We start from the raw sequence: 19198 nt of genomic DNA on the forward strand, positions 1-19198 counted from the left end.
CCTGACCGCCACCTTTTTTAGTTTTTTGCGATTTTCCATAACCTGTACAGATTTAATTCAAAACCTATACATTTACTTCTGTCAATCTCTCCAGTAGGCAGCAAATCCACTTTTGCTTTGCTTATTAATTCGAAATAAAATGTTTGGGGAGCTGTCCAATTCATAAAGTCTGCTAGCTACGAACCATTTTTCAACATCATGGAAGCATAACGCAATTGCACATGATCATTGAAAAATACAGATTGCAAATCTTGCCTGCTACTTGCTTAATAATCATGCCAAGGACCTGAAAAATAATATGAACTTGTTCAGCATATAATTGAGTTTATATGCATTAAGGTTAAGCATTTTAGTTTATTGAACTCTTTCCAATATGTTAGTTATGAGCTAAATTAATGAGTTCATGAGTTGGGATCCAATTCAAATCATGTCCATCTCACTGATATGATTGAAGACGATGAGATTCCATGTCCCCCTCCTCAACCAACACTATATATTAAGCAAACACAATGGAAAGGATAGTACATTAACCACTTCTTTCAAGGTCTTCTATTCTATCTTCTCAAAATACACAACAAGAAGAAATGGCTTGCCACACTCGCTCCAACAGCTTCAACTCAAGGCCACACCCGATCGTTCAAGAAGTTGATGAACATTTGTGTAGATTGAGATCTTCTGAGGCCACCTCCACATCCTCCTCATCAATTAGCCACGAACTAAGTGGCCTCCAAGACTTGCATGGCTTTGTTGATAGTGATAACCATGGAGGAAAGAGAGTATTTCAGATCTAGGTTTAGAGTGAAGAATGAAAGAAAGATAAGCTCTGTATATTTCTCTGAAGTGTTTTCTTACATAATGATGAAAATGAACTAAACACAAGCTTATATAGCTGTGTAACAATAACTTCTACACTAAGCTAATCATGCTTAACAGAATAACTAATTAGACTACTAGGCACGTGAAGAGCTAACAACTGTGCCACCTTAGCAATGACACGGGTCAGCACAAATGACACGGGTCAGCACAACACTGTTATCATCCCCCCTCAAACTCAGCTGGGGGTGAGCCAAGACTGAGATTGCCACAGTGTTTGACAAACAGGGGACTATGAAGCCCCTTTGTAAGAATATCAGCCACTTGCTCATCAGTTGAAACATATTGGACAGTGAGATCTTTGTTTTGAACTTTCTCTCGAATAAAGTGGAAATTGTTGTGAATTAATGACTAACTCACTGCCCTTAAAGATCTTGTTGTTGATGGACTTTAGACAAAGAACTCAATGATGGATGAGTCTTACACACACACACACAGAAATTAACCAAGCACAAATGACAAAAGTGTTTATAGAGGTTCAGCAAATTGCCTACATCCTCTTTGGTGATCACCTTGAGAAATTTCACTAATGAAGATAGGTTACAACTTTGGTTTACAAAAGGAAACCCCCTTAGAACACTACCCTCACAATCTGTTTCTCTCACACCCTTGCTCAACACCTTGATACACTTAGAGAACTCTCTTGCTCTCACTTGGCTTTTCTGAAACTCTCACTGGAAAAAACTCAACTTCTGCTTCAGCCACTTCCTAATTATCCAACTTGTTTTCTCCTCTTGTGTTATCTTACTTCACCCCATTTCCTACACAAGCCAATGGACATAAGATAAGACACAATCTTTGTCCTCCACGTTCCTTCCTTTAGTCACCACTTAGACTAAATGTTAGATCAAGTAGGTAAATGATATCCCACTCAGCCACCTCCCACTTACACCAGAAAATGGAGAGTGATCTCTTTGAAATAAGATAACCAACTAGCCATGAGTGCTCTCCCAACTTATCCAGCACGTAGTCAACATTCATTTAACTCAGAAGTGACCCACTAAGCCTCTGAAATCATGTGGAAAGCGATAGCCATCGAAAACACAGTTGAAAACACGTAAGGAAACGTCACAGCACGACTGGAGCGATCGGTCGTCAGGAATGGGCGACCGGTCGCCAGAAGTTTTCCCTCCAGACTTTGAATCTGCTTCTAAACGACCGGTCGCAAATGTCAGGCGACCGGTCGCTCGTGCTTCCTGCGACCGGTCGCAAAGATCTGGCGACCGGTCGCTCGTCGATTTCTCTCGAGACTTCGAATCTGCTTCTAAACGACCGGTCGCAAATTCCTAGCGACCGGTCGCTTTTGGGCAGTCTCAAAATCCTCATTTGAGCGCCAAAACCTTTGTATCCTTTTAGGTGAGCCATTTTTCCAACATAAATCAATATCCATATGCTTGATACGAGAATGAAGCACCGGATTAGCACTTAGTGCTAAGGCAGACAAGTTATCACTGTGTAAAACTGGAGCTTCAGGAATAACCATATGTAAATCGCATAACAGCTGTCTAATCCATGAAATCTCTGCTGCACAATGAGCAAGAGCACGATATTCAGCCTCTGTGGAGCTGCGTGAAACTAAAGCTTGCTTTTTAGAGGCCCAAGAGATTGGATTATGGCCAAGAAAAACTACATAACCAGTGGTGGATCGACGAGTATTTGGGTCACCTGCCCAGTCGGCATCACAATAGCCAGAGAGAAGCATAGTGCCAGGTGAAAAAGTGATCCCAAGCTGCAAAGTGCCTTGCAGAAACCGGAGAATTCGTTTGACAAAACCAAAATGAACATCAGTGGGATTATGCATGAATTGACAGACGGTATTGACTGCGAAGGCTATGTTTGGACGAGTGAAGGTTAAATATTGCAGTGCCCCGACAATACTGCGATACAATGTAGGATCACTAAGAGCAAGACCATCAGTTGTCAAAGCTTGCTGATGGGGTTTGGAGGGTGTACTACAGGGTTTACAAGTATCCATGGCAGCCTTCTTGATTAAATCCTTAGCATACTTAGCCTGATTGACAAACATCGTGCCATCAGCCTGATAGTGAATCTCAAGGCCAAGAAAATATTTGAGCTGTCCCATATCCTTGAGTTCGAATACTTCCCCAAGATCACGAATAACAGAGTTGACAAGTGTAGGATCAGAGCCTGTGAGGATGATGTCGTCAACGTACAACAGAAGAATAATAATATCAGATGAAGTTTTCTTGATAAAGAGGCTCGGATCAGAAGGAGACACTGTGAATCCCAGAGTAGGTAAATATCCGGTAAATTTGGCATTCCATGCACGAGGGGCTTGTTTTAAGCCATATAAAGACTTCTGAAGTTTGCAAACAAAATCAGGATATGTAGGATCAACAAAGCCTTGAGGCTGCTTCATGAAGACTTCCTCTTGGAGCTCGCCGTGAAGAAAGGCGTTCTTCACATCAAGTTGACGTAATTTCCATTGAAATTGAACTGCCAGACTCAAAATCAGACGAACTGTAGTATGTCGAACCACAGGACTGAATGTTTCGTCATAATCCAAACCATATTCTTGGCTATACCCTTGTGCCACAAGCCTAGCCTTATATCGAGAAATAGTTCCATCCGCATTCTTTTTAATCTTAAAAATCCACTTGCACCCAACAATGTTTGTATGCGAAGGAGAAGGAACTAGAGTCCAGGTGCCTTGTTGGTGAAGGGCTTGAATTTCTTCAGACATGGCTTGCTGCCACTCAGGCTTTCCAAGGGCTGCCTTGAAATGAGGAGGTGTATCGGGCTCAGTGATAGAATGAAGCTGAGTAATAAAGCTCGAGTATTCAGGAAATTGCCTAGGCTGGATAATACCAGACTTAGACCGACTCTGCATAGAATGGCAATTATTGGTACCAGCTGATACTGAGTGAGCAGAGGGCTCAGAAGAATCAGATAAACGAGGCAATATGACTTCCAGTTGGTCATCTGATAGAATAGGCAGCATAGTGGTAGCAGATGTTGTGGCACCAGCAGATGTTGTAGAATCAGAAATGGTAGGAGAGAACCTGGGAAAGGAAGTAGAATTCATGCTAGGACTGGATAACTCAGAGGAAGAGGATGGTGGTGATAGCAGAATGACAGGGACTAGTGGCATAACAGATGGAGAAGCAGGAGAAGTTTGTGAGATAGATGAGGAAACCATAGAAGATCTTTGAGCCTTGAAGGGAAATACATCTTCATTGTAGATGACATGTCTGGAAATGAGAACTTTCTGGTTCTGAGGATTATAACAATAAACTCATTTATATCCCATAGAGAAACCCAAAAAGACACACTGCTGGGAGCGAGGTTCAAGCTTATGCGCATTATAGGGTCTGAGCAAAGGATAAATTGCTGAACCAAATATTCTAAGAAAAAGCAAATCTGGTAATGTACCATGTAACTTGAAATACGGAGATTGCATGTGCAGAGTACGACTTGGCATTCTATTGATTAAGAAAGTAGCATGGGTAACAGCATAATACCAAAATTGAAGAGGTAGACTGGCTGTAGTTAGAAGAGCAAGTGCAGTTTCAATGATGTGCCTATTCTTCCTCTCGGCTACTCCATTTTGCTGAGGGGTATAAGGACAAGATATATGATGAACGATGCCTTTAGATGCTAAGAATTCAGTAAACACCTTACTAGTATACTCTCCTCCACCATCGGATTGAAAGAATTGAACATGAGCTTGAAAGTGATTAACAATATACGCATAGAACTTGCGAAAAACTGAGAAAACATCTGATTTATTTATTAAGGGAAACACCCATATGAACCGGGTACAATCATCAATGATAGTAAGATAATATCTATAGCCACCTAAAGCAATACAAGCAGAAGGCCCCCAAACATCGGAGTGCAGCTTAGACAAAGGTTTGGAGGATATGTGATCGGTTCATAATTGTATATCATTTTGTACCCTTCTAGCTTATGATTTGGTTATGTTTTTGAGTTAAACTTGTGCTTTTAATCCTTTTTGTGTTTATCTTTCAGTTCATTGAGCTTTAGGTAATAATGATGGCTTTAGAGAGCATAATTCATGCAATTCAAGCATGTTAGGGCCTAATTTGGATGAATGGATGAAGAGCTTAAAGACAAACTCAATTTTGGCTACAGTCCCCTGCCAGCCCAGTTTCGTAGGTCATATTGCAAGCTTTGTTTCAGCAACCTACATAGCTCGGATGAGGCCACATTCTTCATGAAAGTTGTTCCAATGGGTGTGTAATATAACATATCCAAAATTCAGCCCCATTGGATAAATATGGAGTCTGTTACCTAGCAAACACAGAGCCATGCTCAGGATGGATTTTATCAGCGCGCAAAATGAGTTAGAAATTTGTTTTGGCCTTAACTTCCTCCTCCGAACTTGGATTGGCCCAAATGATATATGGCTGGAAAGAAGACATTCTGAACTTCAAGTTTGAGTGCTTAAAGTCTTAATTTGCTTAAGGGAAGCCCAATTCGTAAGCCCTTGAAGTTGCTGGTCATGCTGACCTCAGGATGAGCTATTATTTCTGGTTGGAAGCTTGGTCATGGTGACATGAAGATGAGCTAGGGCTGCTGGTGGGATTTATTAGTGAAGTGCATCAACCATTTCAGATTTTATAATGGAAGTGTTGTATGCATTAGTGAAGTGCATCAACCATTTCAGATTTTATAAAACAAGTGTTGTATGCATTAGCCATACTTAATTCAGATTTTCAGCTTCCTTAGGCCTATATATAGTGAGGTTTCCCAAGCTTGTAAAAACACCCCAAGGGGGGGAGCTCTCAAACACTTCTCTAGAGCTCCCTTCCCTTCTCTCCCTCAAATTCTCTTAGTTTCTCTTTCTAGTTTTCAATTGTTATAATGAGATCTTTGTGCTGAAATTCTCCTTAAGTTTTTCCAAGTTCTACTTAATTTTCATTGTTATGTAAATTCTTTTCTTTAGTTTCAAGTTTGATTAGTTTCCAAGTTTCAATTATGATTTTTGTTCTTATTCATTATGCTTATAAGTTAATATGCTAGTTTGAATGATTGATCACCATTTAGGCTTGCATGTTAGCTATCTTGGTTTGAATTAAGAGTAGACACCATGCTTTAATTCGAATTGAACTATGAATAGGAAGAGTATGTATGGACATTCGACAACAGGGATTAGATACATGCTTGGTTGTTTAAAATGTTCTTCTATGCTTAATGGGTTCCTAATGCTTAATTTTAGGTTAGACAACAAATGATCAAATTAGGGAATTAGGAACACAAGGTTATGACCAAACACCATGGCTTAATCATACATTAGCTAGAATCAATCCGTTAATCTAATTGAACTTGGGAACTTATCTGCTTGAGTTAGTTATTTCTTTCTTCCTTGTTTTATTTATTTCCTTTCTTTTTCATTTCTGTTTTGTGTAGGAAAAATGAATTGGATCATTCAATCACCAATCCTCGTGGGATCGACCTCGCACTTACATATGCTATACTACCAAACGGCTCGTGCACTTGCGAGTATCACAAGTTGAGGATGCAACTGAATCCATTTTGGTGCAGCTGTATCTACGCAACAAGTTTTTTGTGTGTTTGTTTTAGCAATTTATGATAGCTTAATAAAAATGGAGAGAGATGGCAACCTCAATCATAAGAATGGGAAGTGTGGAGCAATGGGAGAAGTCGCGACCTCCAAGTGCATCACATTCGACCTAATCGCTTCAAGGGGGAGCATTTCAATCCTTTCTCTTCTTTGAATTATGTTTATTTACGTCATTGTTTTTACCTTTTGGTCCGCGTTGAGTTCTTTGTTTTTCTGTGCTGAATCCAACCATATAAAGAACGTGAAATTTGGACTTACGGTTGGAAAGTTATAGCCTAAAAACTGAACACAGGTCGAAGCTGAAAAACAGAGAAACGAATCTGTCCAAATGGTGATAAACGGGTGATAGAAAGTGCTGTTTGTGTTTTTCTTTGGTTTATTGGTTTGTTTCTTTTAGTACAACAATTTATGTTGTTTGAATTTGTTTAGAGTACTTAGTTCATTTTCGTTTATGGTTTGTTGTTCCATTTTATCTTAATTTGTTTTTGTTTCTTATCTTAAAAATTTTAAAAAGATTTTTCATATGAGCTGACTTATGGTAACTCCAGTGAGCACTTCCGTCAATACAGTGTCTAGGAGTTCTATAGGCGACACCTTCGGTGTCTAAGAAGTTTGGGTTTTAAGCGGGACCATTGTGACCCCTCCAACCTTCCCGGATCCCCTGGCTGTGTTTTCTGAGGCCCTTAACTGGTCATCCGTGAGTTGCTTGTATATTCGTGTGTTTTTAAATTAAGTTTATTTTTATTTTCTTTGTTTTCTTTTCTGTTGAGTCTTTGTTTTTGATTTGTTTTTGTTTTTGTTTCGTTAAGTTAGTTTATGTTTTTATTTACTTGGTTTGGTTGGTTAGTTTATTTCTGAGTGTTAAAACACATTTTTATTTCAAACATTGCATAAATAAAAAAACAACAAAAAAAACAACAAAACAACAAAAACAAAATAAATAAAAAAACAATAAAAAAAACAAAACAAAACAAAACAAAAAAAAGAAATATTCTTCATCTTCTTCATCATCATGGCTTGCCTCTATTTTCTCGCACTTGTAGAATCTGCAGCAGCTCCACATGGTCCTCATTTTTTCTTTGCAGTGCTTCCACGTGCTGATTGGCACAGTAGAGCCGCTTCTGCAAGTCCGCCACCATAGCCTTCAAGGAAGCTATTTCCTCGCTCATCGCGGCACACTCCCTTGTCCTCGCTAGTAGGCGCATGCCCAAATTGGTAGCGGAGACCGCGTGGAGCACAGTTAAATTGTGGGACTCCTCTACCGCTGCCTTGTCAGACCTCTGTGCCACATGCAGATGATCTGTCGGAGTGAGCTTGCTGCTAATCATGCCTCCTAGCAGCACTGCTCTGTTCGGCAGTGCCTCAGAAAAGTTCGGTATTGCCTCAGCAAAGTTTGAGGCCGTACCGTGATGATATATGGAGTTTGGGAAGACACGGTTTGGAGGAGCCCTTATCTGGGCATTCGGAGGTGCAAGGGACAGCTCAAGGTCGAGATCATCAAGGTGAGTGCATGAGGATGCCATTTTTTTGTTTCTGGATTTTTTGATGTTTTTCCTTGAGTTTGCAGGAAGAAATGCTGGGTATCATCCGCTTGTAGAGGCGTGCTTTAAATAGACATATGCTGATGAAGGTGCCAACACCATTTCGGATTTCCCGGGCATGCTCGACCTAATCGCTTCAAGGGGGAGCACCTTTACTTTCACTTTACTTTTCTTTTTTCCGTGTTTTCTGGTGTTTTATGTTTTTGCCCGTTACTTTCATTTTCTAGAGCTTTGTGTTTTTGCTTTTTCCTTTCGGCTGTCATCTTTATTTTATTTTAGTTAGGGAACTGTGCTTTCTTTTCCGTTTGTCGTCTTTATTTGATTTAAGTTTGGGAAGTGTGCTTTCTTTTCCGTTTTTTTTTTTTTTTTTCTTCTGCAACTTTACTATTTTATTTTCAAAACAAAATAACGAAAATACAAAAACAACAAAATAAAATTAAAACAACAATAATGCAGTAGGAAATCATTTCTTCTCGGTGCTTGGTGTCTCGACCATTGGAGCTTTGAGTTTGGCCCTCTGGCTGTCCTCTTCCGGGGCTTCACGCACAGCTTCTTGGGGCTCATCACTTGAGCTCCCAAAGATCGCAATCTTAGCTTGAGCGTAACTACTCTCGCGATCTGCTTGTTTGCGTTTACCCGGTCTGTCTAGGTCTTCCAGCTGTTTTCGCATGTCGCGAGAGTACAACTCTACCATCTTTGATAGGTTTCTATTCTCGTCCCGCAATACTTCTAGCTGGTGTCGATTCACCTCCACTATCCTTGACCTCTCCCTTTTCAAGCTTTTTATAGCAGTCTGACACTCCTCAACCATACTTCGCTCCGCCGCCAACTGACCTTTCAGCACCTCTACCTCATGGGACTTCGCAAGTAGGCGATGACCCAAACTTGCGACTGTTGCCGTACTCTGCACGCTCAGTGCCAGGGCATCGCTCACGACCCGGTTGTCATCCCTTGTCCCCAGAACACGTATATCTTTAGGAGTCACCAGATTTCTGCCCACTCCAATGGCAACATCGTTGTCCAGGAGTATTGAGTCAGTTACTGTCACAGGCCCCCGTGCGGAAGCAAAGTAGGGCATCCATACTGGTGCCGCTGCTTGGCCTCGTGTCTGAGTCGGTGGAGCTAGGTTGAGATCCAACGAAAATGGGTAGTTAGAGGCCATTTGATTTCTCACTCTCTTTTCTTTCTTTCTTTCTTTTCTCTTTTGTGTGTTTCTGAGTTTGCGTTTTTTTTTTCACCCTTTCTTATAGACTTAGTCTTTGACAAACCCTAGCCATTGCAGCATCTGAGCATTTTCTGAATCTCCAGCATTCCTTGAGTCCCACAACCTTCTCGCCTTCCAACCATACCCAACTCATTTATCACGACGTGTCTTTTCTGAACGAACGCGTTCAGTAAAGTCTTCGCGCCTTTCCATGAGCCCGTAATTTTTGCTTGTGGAGTCTGCGGCGCCTCTATGTGTCGACACGTGTCTCACCCTGTCTGTTGGTCCCTTACACTGAACCGAGGCATCATGACCCATGTTAAAATCCCGCTCTTTGTGTTGCTATTCATGGTTCGATAGTTTGTTTTTACAAAACTAAATAATAATAAAAAGCTGGAAATGAAAACAAATTGTGGGTCGGGTTTCACTTTAGTTTGGGTTTCAAAGTGGGTTAAATTCACCGTGGTTTGTGTTTCGAAATTGTGGGCTTTAGGCTTCAAAATTTTTTTTGGGTTTCAGAATTGTGTGATTAGGGTTTACTGTTTCATTTTTTTGTTTGTTTGTTTGTGTTGTAATTTTTATTTTATAATTATTTTGTTTTTGTTTTCTTTTGTGATTTTGTGATTTTTTATTTATTTGCTTTAATACCTTTCATTTGTTGTTATGACATTGTTTGTGGCTAATTTTTAAACATTGAGGACAATGCTCATTTCTAGGTTTGGGGGTATTGGAGTTTAGCAAGTAAACTTGGTTTTTCTTAAAATTAAAAAAAATAAAAAAATAAATAAATTTTTTTTTTTTCTTTCTTGTTTTGAATCTTGTTTTGTTGAGTCACTTTCCGAACACATTTGATGAGATTGTGATAAATGTTTGCATGACTTAAATGAAAATTGAATTTTATTTATTTATTTATTTTTTTTGTTCCTTGTAAATTCTTCTTGTAAAATAAAAAAAATAAAATAATTCATTAATTAATTAATTTGGCATCGTTCTAGCATGATATGTTCGAAACCTTCTTTGCACTTGCCATTTGTTTCATAATTTTCCAATTAAAGGATTTGCATGACCCAAAGAATTGTATCAAGCATAAATTAGACTTATATAACCATATAATGTGAGCTTTTGAGCCTTGTGCTTCATTTCATAAGTGTTATACACATACTCTTATTTTCTTGTCATCAAAGTTGTTGTTTGATCTCATTATTCATTGATTTGGTTGAATACTTAAAAGTCATTCATTCTTTTGCAATTCGATTTCATGACATTTAAGAAATGATATTAAGGCCCTCTTTGGATCGTTTGTACCTTTCAAGCTAACCTTATGCATGCTTAAGCATGATTTTCCATTGTTAACCATTTTGAGCCTACATGTAAACCTTTTCTTTCATTTTACCAATTATATTTCCTCGCCTTAGCCCGAAAAACAAATATTTACCTTTCTAAGGAATTCATGAGCTCTAATTCGGATGTGTTTTTCATGCTAAGTTTGGGAAGGGATATTACATAAAAAAAAATAAAAATAAATAAAATTCACTCAATTGGTGAAAGAAAAGAAAAGAAAAGAGAAAAATTGTGATTAAGTGGTGGTTGAATGAAATTTCATTTTTGGGTTTCATTTTTGGGCCTTCTAAATAAATTGGTGTTTGTTCAATTCAAGGAAAGGAGTATGAATAATTGTAAATGAAGGTATAAGGAGTTTTGATCGTGTAAAAGAAAAAATCTAATCGTGATGATTCGAAGTCTTGCAAACAATTGTTTTATGCTCTTATATTTTGAGTTCCTTGGACTTTGTTTTATCCATACCTTTCATTTCTTACTCACCTTACACCCTTGGCCCCATTACAACCTATGTTAAAGACCTAAATTGATCTTAAATGTCATGTGGTTGAATTGCATTCATTTTTCTACTTTTAAGTGTTTGGCATCCTTCTTGAGATCATATTAATGCAAGTTCTTCATCTTTCTATTTCGAGTTAAGTCTTTATGGTTTAACTCTAATCTCATGTTTATAACTGAGTGTTGCATTATAGCCCTCTTCCGAGTGATTCATTTGTGAGAGGACAACTTTGGTGAGATTTGAAGTTGAACTTGTGCTTTGTATGATTTTTGAAATTGTGTGAAAACTAAGATTGGGGAATTTGTTGCATTTGGCTATCACACTACCACACTTTGAGCATATTATGTTTTGAACTTTGCCGCTTTGTGAATAATGTTTAAAATTGAGCTTTTATTGTTAAAACTTTTGAGTCATGTGCATGAGTCATTTCTCTTCAGAAAATGTTCGGAAAGATTGTTTTGAGTTCTTTTTATTTTTGTAATTTTTTTTGTTTTGTTTTGTTTTGTTTTTGTTAATGTAATTTTTTTTTTTGTTTTTGTTTTTTATTTTGCTTAAGGACTAACAATCTTTTAAGTTTTCTAATTACCTTGTTTTACAGAGTCAGTAAAACGTTTGTGGGTATCGTATCTGTTAAACCCTCAGGAGACACAACTCCTCCTACTAGGGATGCCTAGAGGTTTAAAGGCTTGTTGCATTCGCTCAATGCAATCGAGTTACCTACGAAAGTGGTCTAGTTAACTTCTTGTTTTGTTTTGTGTTGTTTTGCTCGAGGACTAGCAAAATCTAGGTTTGGGGGTATTTGATCGGTTCATAATTGTATATCATTTTGTACCCTTCTAGCTTATGATTTGGTTATGTTTTTGAGTTAAACTTGTGCTTTTAATCCTTTTTGTGTTTATCTTTCAGTTCATTGAGCTTTAGGTAATAATGATGGCTTTAGAGAGCATAATTCATGCAATTCAAGCATGTTAGGGCCTAATTTGGATGAATGGATGAAGAGCTTAAAGACAAACTCAATTTTGGCTACAGTCCCCTGCCAGCCCAGTTTCGTAGGTCATATTGCAAGCTTTGTTTCAGCAACCTACATAGCTCGGATGAGGCCACATTCTTCATGAAAGTTGTTCCAATGGGTGTGTAATATAACATATCCAAAATTCAGCCCCATTGGATAAATATGGAGTCTGTTACCTAGCAAACACAGAGCCATGCTCAGGATGGATTTTATCAGCGCGCAAAATGAGTTAGAAATTTGTTTTGGCCTTAACTTCCTCCTCCGAACTTGGATTGGCCCAAATGATATATGGCTGGAAAGAAGACATTCTGAACTTCAAGTTTGAGTGCTTAAAGTCTTAATTTGCTTAAGGGAAGCCCAATTCGTAAGCCCTTGAAGTTGCTGGTCATGCTGACCTCAGGATGAGCTATTATTTCTGGTTGGAAGCTTGGTCATGGTGACATGAAGATGAGCTAGGGCTGCTGGTGGGATTTATTAGTGAAGTGCATCAACCATTTCAGATTTTATAATGGAAGTGTTGTATGCATTAGTGAAGTGCATCAACCATTTCAGATTTTATAAAACAAGTGTTGTATGCATTAGCCATACTTAATTCAGATTTTCAGCTTCCTTAGGCCTATATATAGTGAGGTTTCCCAAGCTTGTAAAAACACCCCAAGGGGGGGAGCTCTCAAACACTTCTCTAGAGCTCCCTTCCCTTCTCTCCCTCAAATTCTCTTAGTTTCTCTTTCTAGTTTTCAATTGTTATAATGAGATCTTTGTGCTGAAATTCTCCTTAAGTTTTTCCAAGTTCTACTTAATTTTCATTGTTATGTAAATTCTTTTCTTTAGTTTCAAGTTTGATTAGTTTCCAAGTTTCAATTATGATTTTTGTTCTTATTCATTATGCTTATAAGTTAATATGCTAGTTTGAATGATTGATCACCATTTAGGCTTGCATGTTAGCTATCTTGGTTTGAATTAAGAGTAGACACCATGCTTTAATTCGAATTGAACTATGAATAGGAAGAGTATGTATGGACATTCGACAACAGGGATTAGATACATGCTTGGTTGTTTAAAATGTTCTTCTATGCTTAATGGGTTCCTAATGCTTAATTTTAGGTTAGACAACAAATGATCAAATTAGGGAATTAGGAACACAAGGTTATGACCAAACACCATGGCTTAATCATACATTAGCTAGAATCAATCCGTTAATCTAATTGAACTTGGGAACTTATCTGCTTGAGTTAGTTATTTCTTTCTTCCTTGTTTTATTTATTTCCTTTCTTTTTCATTTCTGTTTTGTGTAGGAAAAATGAATTGGATCATTCAATCACCAATCCTCGTGGGATCGACCTCGCACTTACATATGCTATACTACCAAACGGCTCGTGCACTTGCGAGTATCACAAGTTGAGGATGCAACTGAATCCATTTTGGTGCAGCTGTATCTACGCAACAATATGGTAGAAGAAGAAGGAAAAGGCAATTTATGCATTTTTCCTTGTAAACATGAGTCACAAAGAGAAGATGTGGAATCTGAAGAAATAGAAATGTGAGAGGCCTTGAGCATGTGTTGAAGCACTTCATTGGTGACATGACCCAGTCGTAGATGCCACAGTTTAGTCTTCACTTGCTGTCCAAGCAAAGCATGTGATCCTGAGGAAATCACAGAATCTGTATGCGTGACTTGTGGAGAGATAGATGAGCCTAATGAAGAGACGTGCTCTTTATTTGCGACTGAAGAAGCTAATGGAGCTAAGCAGTTCTTGAACCCTGGTGAAGACAATTGAGGAATGGGATAGAGACCTTTATTGCTCTGACCCTGATACAGAAGTGTGTTGGTTTGTTTGTCCTGCACAAATATGTGATGCTCATCAAAAATAACTCTGCAATTGTTATCGCGACAGAGTTGATATACATAGAGGAGATTTGCGGCTAGCTTAGGAACATGATAGATGGTATTTAAATGTAAGGTGCCTGGTAAAGCAGTTAAAGCAGAAGAACCAATATGATTGATGCACAGACCTTCTCCACTCCCCACAGTAATCTTGTCATCAGAATGATAAGGAGCAGAAGCTTGCAAGTTATGAACGTTCGGAGTCATATGATGAGATGCCCCACTGTCAGCTATCCACAGATCAGTTGGAGTAAAAGTGGGAGAGATGTTGGCAGTCATAGCTTGCAGAGATTGTGGAGGAGGAGTGCCTTGATAGGCAAAATTGGATCTGTGATAACAATTCAATGCAATGTGACCTTTCTTCCCACATATCTGGCATTCAAGCACAGGAGAAGAGGAACTCTCTGGAATTCGATAATAACAGTTGGGAGCTGTATGACCTCTCTTATTGCATATCTGACATTTTGGTATGGGCTGATTCCTGGAGTTTGAAGGAAACCTTGGTGCAAAACTGCCTCGATTATTAGGAGAAAACCTACTTGTTGAACCACGGCCTCTAGGAGTGAAGGCAGAAGAGGAACCAGAGGAGTGAAATGACTGATGAGACGATGAGGATGGCACTGTAGGTGGTGATGCAGGAGTCTTAAAACCATTAAACCCCATACCAGAAGAATAAGAGGACTGTGGATGAGCAGTTAGTGTCCCAACAGTAGAAGCAGTGAGCTGATGTTGAGCAGGAGCTGGAGCATGAGACGATGAACCATATTCAACACTGAGCAAACTAGTCATATTACCAGTCATATTATGATGCATAGCAGTCATGCGTGACTCAATATTTTTCTCAGTAGACAGAAGATAAGCCCGGAAATCCTTAAGAGATATTGGTGTGTCACGAGCTACCAAGACAGTCCGAATGATGTCAAACTCAGGTGGTAGACCGTTTAAAGCTGCAATGATTATATCATCATCTGAGAGCTTTGTTCCTGCTGCAAAGAGTTGGTCTCGAATATGCTTTAGCCTAAGTAAAAATTTGTCTATAGAATCTCCCCCTTTGTGAATGGTATAAAACTCTGTTTTAAGTTGATTGATGCGAGCTCTGGAGACAGAGGCATATCGATCAGTGAGACTCAACCAAGCTTCTCGTGCCGATTTACATCCAACGACATATTCAATGGCATCATCGGATAGCGTAGCAATGAGTAAACTAAGCAAAGCCTTATCCAGTTGAAGCCAATGACGGTAGGCTTCAGTAATCTCAGTGGTTACCCCCTCAGATTCAGTAACAGCATACTTAGGTGGACACACAGAGGTGCCATCAAAGTGGCCATATAAGTCATAACCTTGAAGGACAGATTGCAATTGATAATTCCACTTCACAAAATTATCATCATTGAGTCGAATAGTGAGGACTCCTAAGAGACCGTCAATTTTTGGAACAGAGAAAGGCATATTTGACTTGTGCTTCAACAATTGTGCGTCAACAAAACAGGAATCAAAATTGCTTTGTGCTTCAACAAATCAGAAAGCAGCAATAGTGCTTCAACAGATAGAGTAGATTATTCAGATCTTCAAGAAAAGAGCTTCGTGCTTCAAAGAAATCTCAGAAATGTGCTTCGTGCTTCAAAGAAATCTCAGAAAAGTGCTTCGTGCTTCAAGAATTTAGAGAAAGATGTTGTGTACTTCAAGAAGTCATAGAAAGGACTCTGTGCTTTAATTGCAACATATTAGGTTGAAACAAAATTGAAGAAGATTATCAGACATACCAGAGATGAATTCATCACCAAGTCAAGTAGAAGAGCGCACAAAGAAGATTGGAGAAGAACAATTGCAAAATCGCCAGAATTATTAGCAAACTGGAAAGCAGTCAATGATTCGCCATTGTTGCAATTTGAGAGCTCGAAAACGAAATTAGCTTTGATACGGTGGAGTGGGCTTTGAGATTGTGGAGCGGAAGTGTAAGATATCAGGAATCGACGAGCCGAAGCTCTGATACCATGATAACCATGGAGGAAAGAGAGTATTTCAGATCTAGGTTTAGAGAGAAGAATGAAAGAAAGATAAGCTCTGTATATTTCTCTGAAGTGTTTTCTTACATAATGATGAAAATGAACTAAACACAAGCTTATATAGCTGTGTAACAATAACTTCTACACTAAGCTAATCATGCTTAACAGAATAACTAATCAGACTACTAGGCACGTGAAGAGCTAACAACTGTGCCACCTTAGCAATGACACGGGTCAGCACAAATGACACGGGTCAACACAACACTGTTATCAGATAGGTTGCTTCAGTTGCCCCTCACTCAACAAGCCTTGGCACAAGAGCAGAATGAAAAATAGAAAATAATGAGCTATTAGATGGCTCTATCAGGCTATTGGATGTTTGTAACGTGCCAAGGATGCCCTGTTGCAAACCAAGGAATGCGTACAGGACCTTCAACCAATCATGCGAAGAACGCGAGGAGGTGAATCTGGAGCACTCACCAGGTCAGGAAATACTTGACCTCAAGGAAGATGGTGAAGAAGGCAATCCACAAGGCTATGGGAAATCTCATGGGATCAATGAGACTATTTCCATTGTTAGCAAGTTGAGAGATGTTGAAGCAGTCACTTTCGCGGTGTTTGTATCCCTTCTTTCCTTCATCTCAGGGCCAAAATCACAGCCAAGCAGCTGGTCATTGGTCTCCAAGATGATGCAGTCAAAAACAGTAGCTTGTGAGGAAGAAACAGAAGTATGAGTTTGCAAAGGTGGATGCTGCATTGAAATCACTTATTGGACACAAGAGAAGCAAATCTCATCCCCAAAGCCATCTTGACAATCTGGAGTCATGCATTCAAGATCATGAAGAACAACTTGAGTGCTTATTTAGGCAACTCATCAAAATCAGAGTCTTTCTTCTCAACATCTTAAACCATTAGATATTAGCTTTTCAATTTTGTACATGAAAAGCAATACATGACACTGTCTTACATTCTCTATTTTATTAAAGAACAGTTTCTTCTCACAACACACAAAGAAGAAATGGCTTTCCACACTAGCTCTAACAGCTTCCCTTCAAGGCCACACCCGATCGTTCAAGAAGTTGATGAACATTTGTGTAGATGGAGGTCTTCTGAGGCCACCTCCACATCATCAACATCAATCAGCCACAAACTAACTGGCCTTCAAGACTTGCATAATTATGTTGATAGGTTGCTTCAGTTGCCCCTCACTCAACAAGGCTTGGCCCAAGAGCAGAATGAGAAATCGACTAATGAGCTATTAGATGGTTCTCTCAGGCTCTTGGATGTTTGTAGCACTACTAAGGATGCCCTGTTGCAAACCAAGGAATGCGTACAGGACCTTCAATTGATCATGCGAAGAAGGCGAGGAGGTGAATCTGAAGCACTCACAACTGAGGTCAGGAAATACTTGAGCTCAAGGAAGATGGTGAAGAAGGCAATCCACAAGGATATGCTAAATCTAAAGGGATCTAGTTTCTCATCCCCTTGAGCAATTATGGTCACCTGAAAGGCTATTTCATAAAAAGCATTGAATGGAGTTGAATAAATGGTCTCGGCAGCCGCTAGGCGGGGGCTAGGCGGGCTAGGCGGGGGCTAGGTGGGCTAGGCGGGCACTGGAGAGAGACAAAGAGACACATAGAGAGAGACAGAGAGACGAGGATGATGATGGTGCTATGAGGCGAGAGAGATAGAAACGAGGATGACGATGGAGTTATGTTTAGGGTTTAGACAAGGGCCGTGCGGCTATACTATTTATAAAAAATAAAAAATAAAAAAGACCCCAGTAAAGCCGTTCGGCTATACTGTTTTTGAAAAAATATCCCACATATCGCCGCGCAGCTATACTATTCGTTGAAAAAAAAAAAAGGAACGCATAGCACCCAATCAAAAGGGTATAGCCGGATTTAGGGTAAAAACCATCAGCGAGGTGAAATGAGAAGTGGCCAAAACCACACCCAAAGAAAAATTTTGCATACCAACCTGTGAGTGTCAAGCAGCTGGTTATTGGTTTCCAAGATTATTCACACCAAAAGAGTAGCTTGTGAGGAAGAAATAGAAGCAAATGAATTTGCCCAAGTGGACTGCTCTGCAGACTACAATCATTCTTTAAGACAAGCAAATCTGACCATAAGAATGCAGACAACCAGCTTGACAATCTGGAGTCATGCATTCAAGATCAGGAAGAACAACTTGACTGCCTATTTAGGCAGTTGATTAAAACAAGAGTCACCCTCCTCAACATCTTAAACCACTAGATATATATATATTAGCTTTTTCGATTTTGTACATGAAAAACACACGTGTATATAAATCATCCTCTGGATACAAAATGATTACTCATTTGCTTAATTGTCAATTATTATTATTCGCATTCGTTTTCGGAACCATTGAAACAAAAATTCTACCATTTCCATCTCTTATCATCTATCATCTATACTTGGTCTAATTACAAGAGCAGATGAGTTAACTCTCAAATCTGAGGTAAACTCAGAGGAGTATCAAAAACCAAAGCAAAAAAAAGGTTTTGGTTCAATTGAGACAACCTAGCGAGCCATGATGGATCCAAGTGACCACCGACCCGTTATCCTTCCACTGCCAAGAGCGGGAGGTAGTCGTTGCTCTGTTAAGCCAGCCTTACGCGGTTCCCTCCACATTAGGAGCCGAGAGACCCAGAGCCTTCGCTCGAGCCAGGGTTCAACTCTTGGCTTGGAATGGGCGAGCCAGTAGATAGCCAACCTGAACCCGACCCGCTAATACTTAGCCAATGTTCCAGCACCTGAAAGCCCCCACTCGGGTTACAAGCTTGTGTTACAGAGCTCGGCAGTACAAACACCTCGTGCAGGGTTTATAAAGCGTAGTGTGTGATATGAACCAAGCAATGTGGGACAAGTTGCACTCGCTTTGCCTCTTAAGATCAGATCTTGAATAAGCTCAGAATTTCGTCTATACTTTTAAGTGGCGATTTAGGGAGTTGAGTGTTGAAGATTCTATTTCTCTCAAGGAAGGTAACCAATAATAAACACTTCACATTCAAAGGAGACTAAAAGAAAGTTTGTAGTTTTGCTTATTTTGTTTACAACGATTCTTGTGGATGCTAGAGGATCCTCAAGACCTTGTTCTTGTTAACACTGGTTGGTGAAAAATAGTAACATCAGTTCAAACATTGACATAAACAATTTTCTCCCAGGAAACAGTAAACACAGATTAAAGTAAACATAAACATGGCAGACTCAGATCTCACTACCTTCTGATTATAATGAAAATTGTGCTG

The 19198-nt window shown here is 39.4% G+C and overlaps 1 protein-coding gene, 1 non-coding gene and 2 pseudogenes across 2 annotated transcripts; 2 read left to right on the forward strand and 2 right to left on the reverse strand.

Annotated features, from left to right (window-relative positions):
• The window catches only part of LOC110758523 (uncharacterized), a 53706-nt pseudogene that overhangs the window by 13365 nt on the left and 21143 nt on the right, over positions 1–19198 (reverse strand).
• On the forward strand, positions 478–16962 carry LOC148292618 (uncharacterized; annotated as a pseudogene).
• Positions 16946–17504, forward strand: LOC110745377 (uncharacterized). Its single transcript, XM_021945456.2, has one exon. It carries the CDS (start codon positions 16946–16948, stop codon positions 17414–17416), a length of 471 nt encoding a protein of 156 aa, XP_021801148.2. The 3' UTR covers positions 17417–17504.
• LOC148292619 (signal recognition particle RNA) lies at positions 18445–18749 on the reverse strand. Its single transcript, XR_015827366.1, has one exon.

The sequence above is a fragment of the Prunus avium genome, chromosome 8, assembly GCF_965620075.1.
Source record: "Prunus avium chromosome 8, drPruAviu1.hap1.1, whole genome shotgun sequence".
Lineage (NCBI taxonomy): Eukaryota > Viridiplantae > Streptophyta > Magnoliopsida > Rosales > Rosaceae > Prunus > Prunus avium.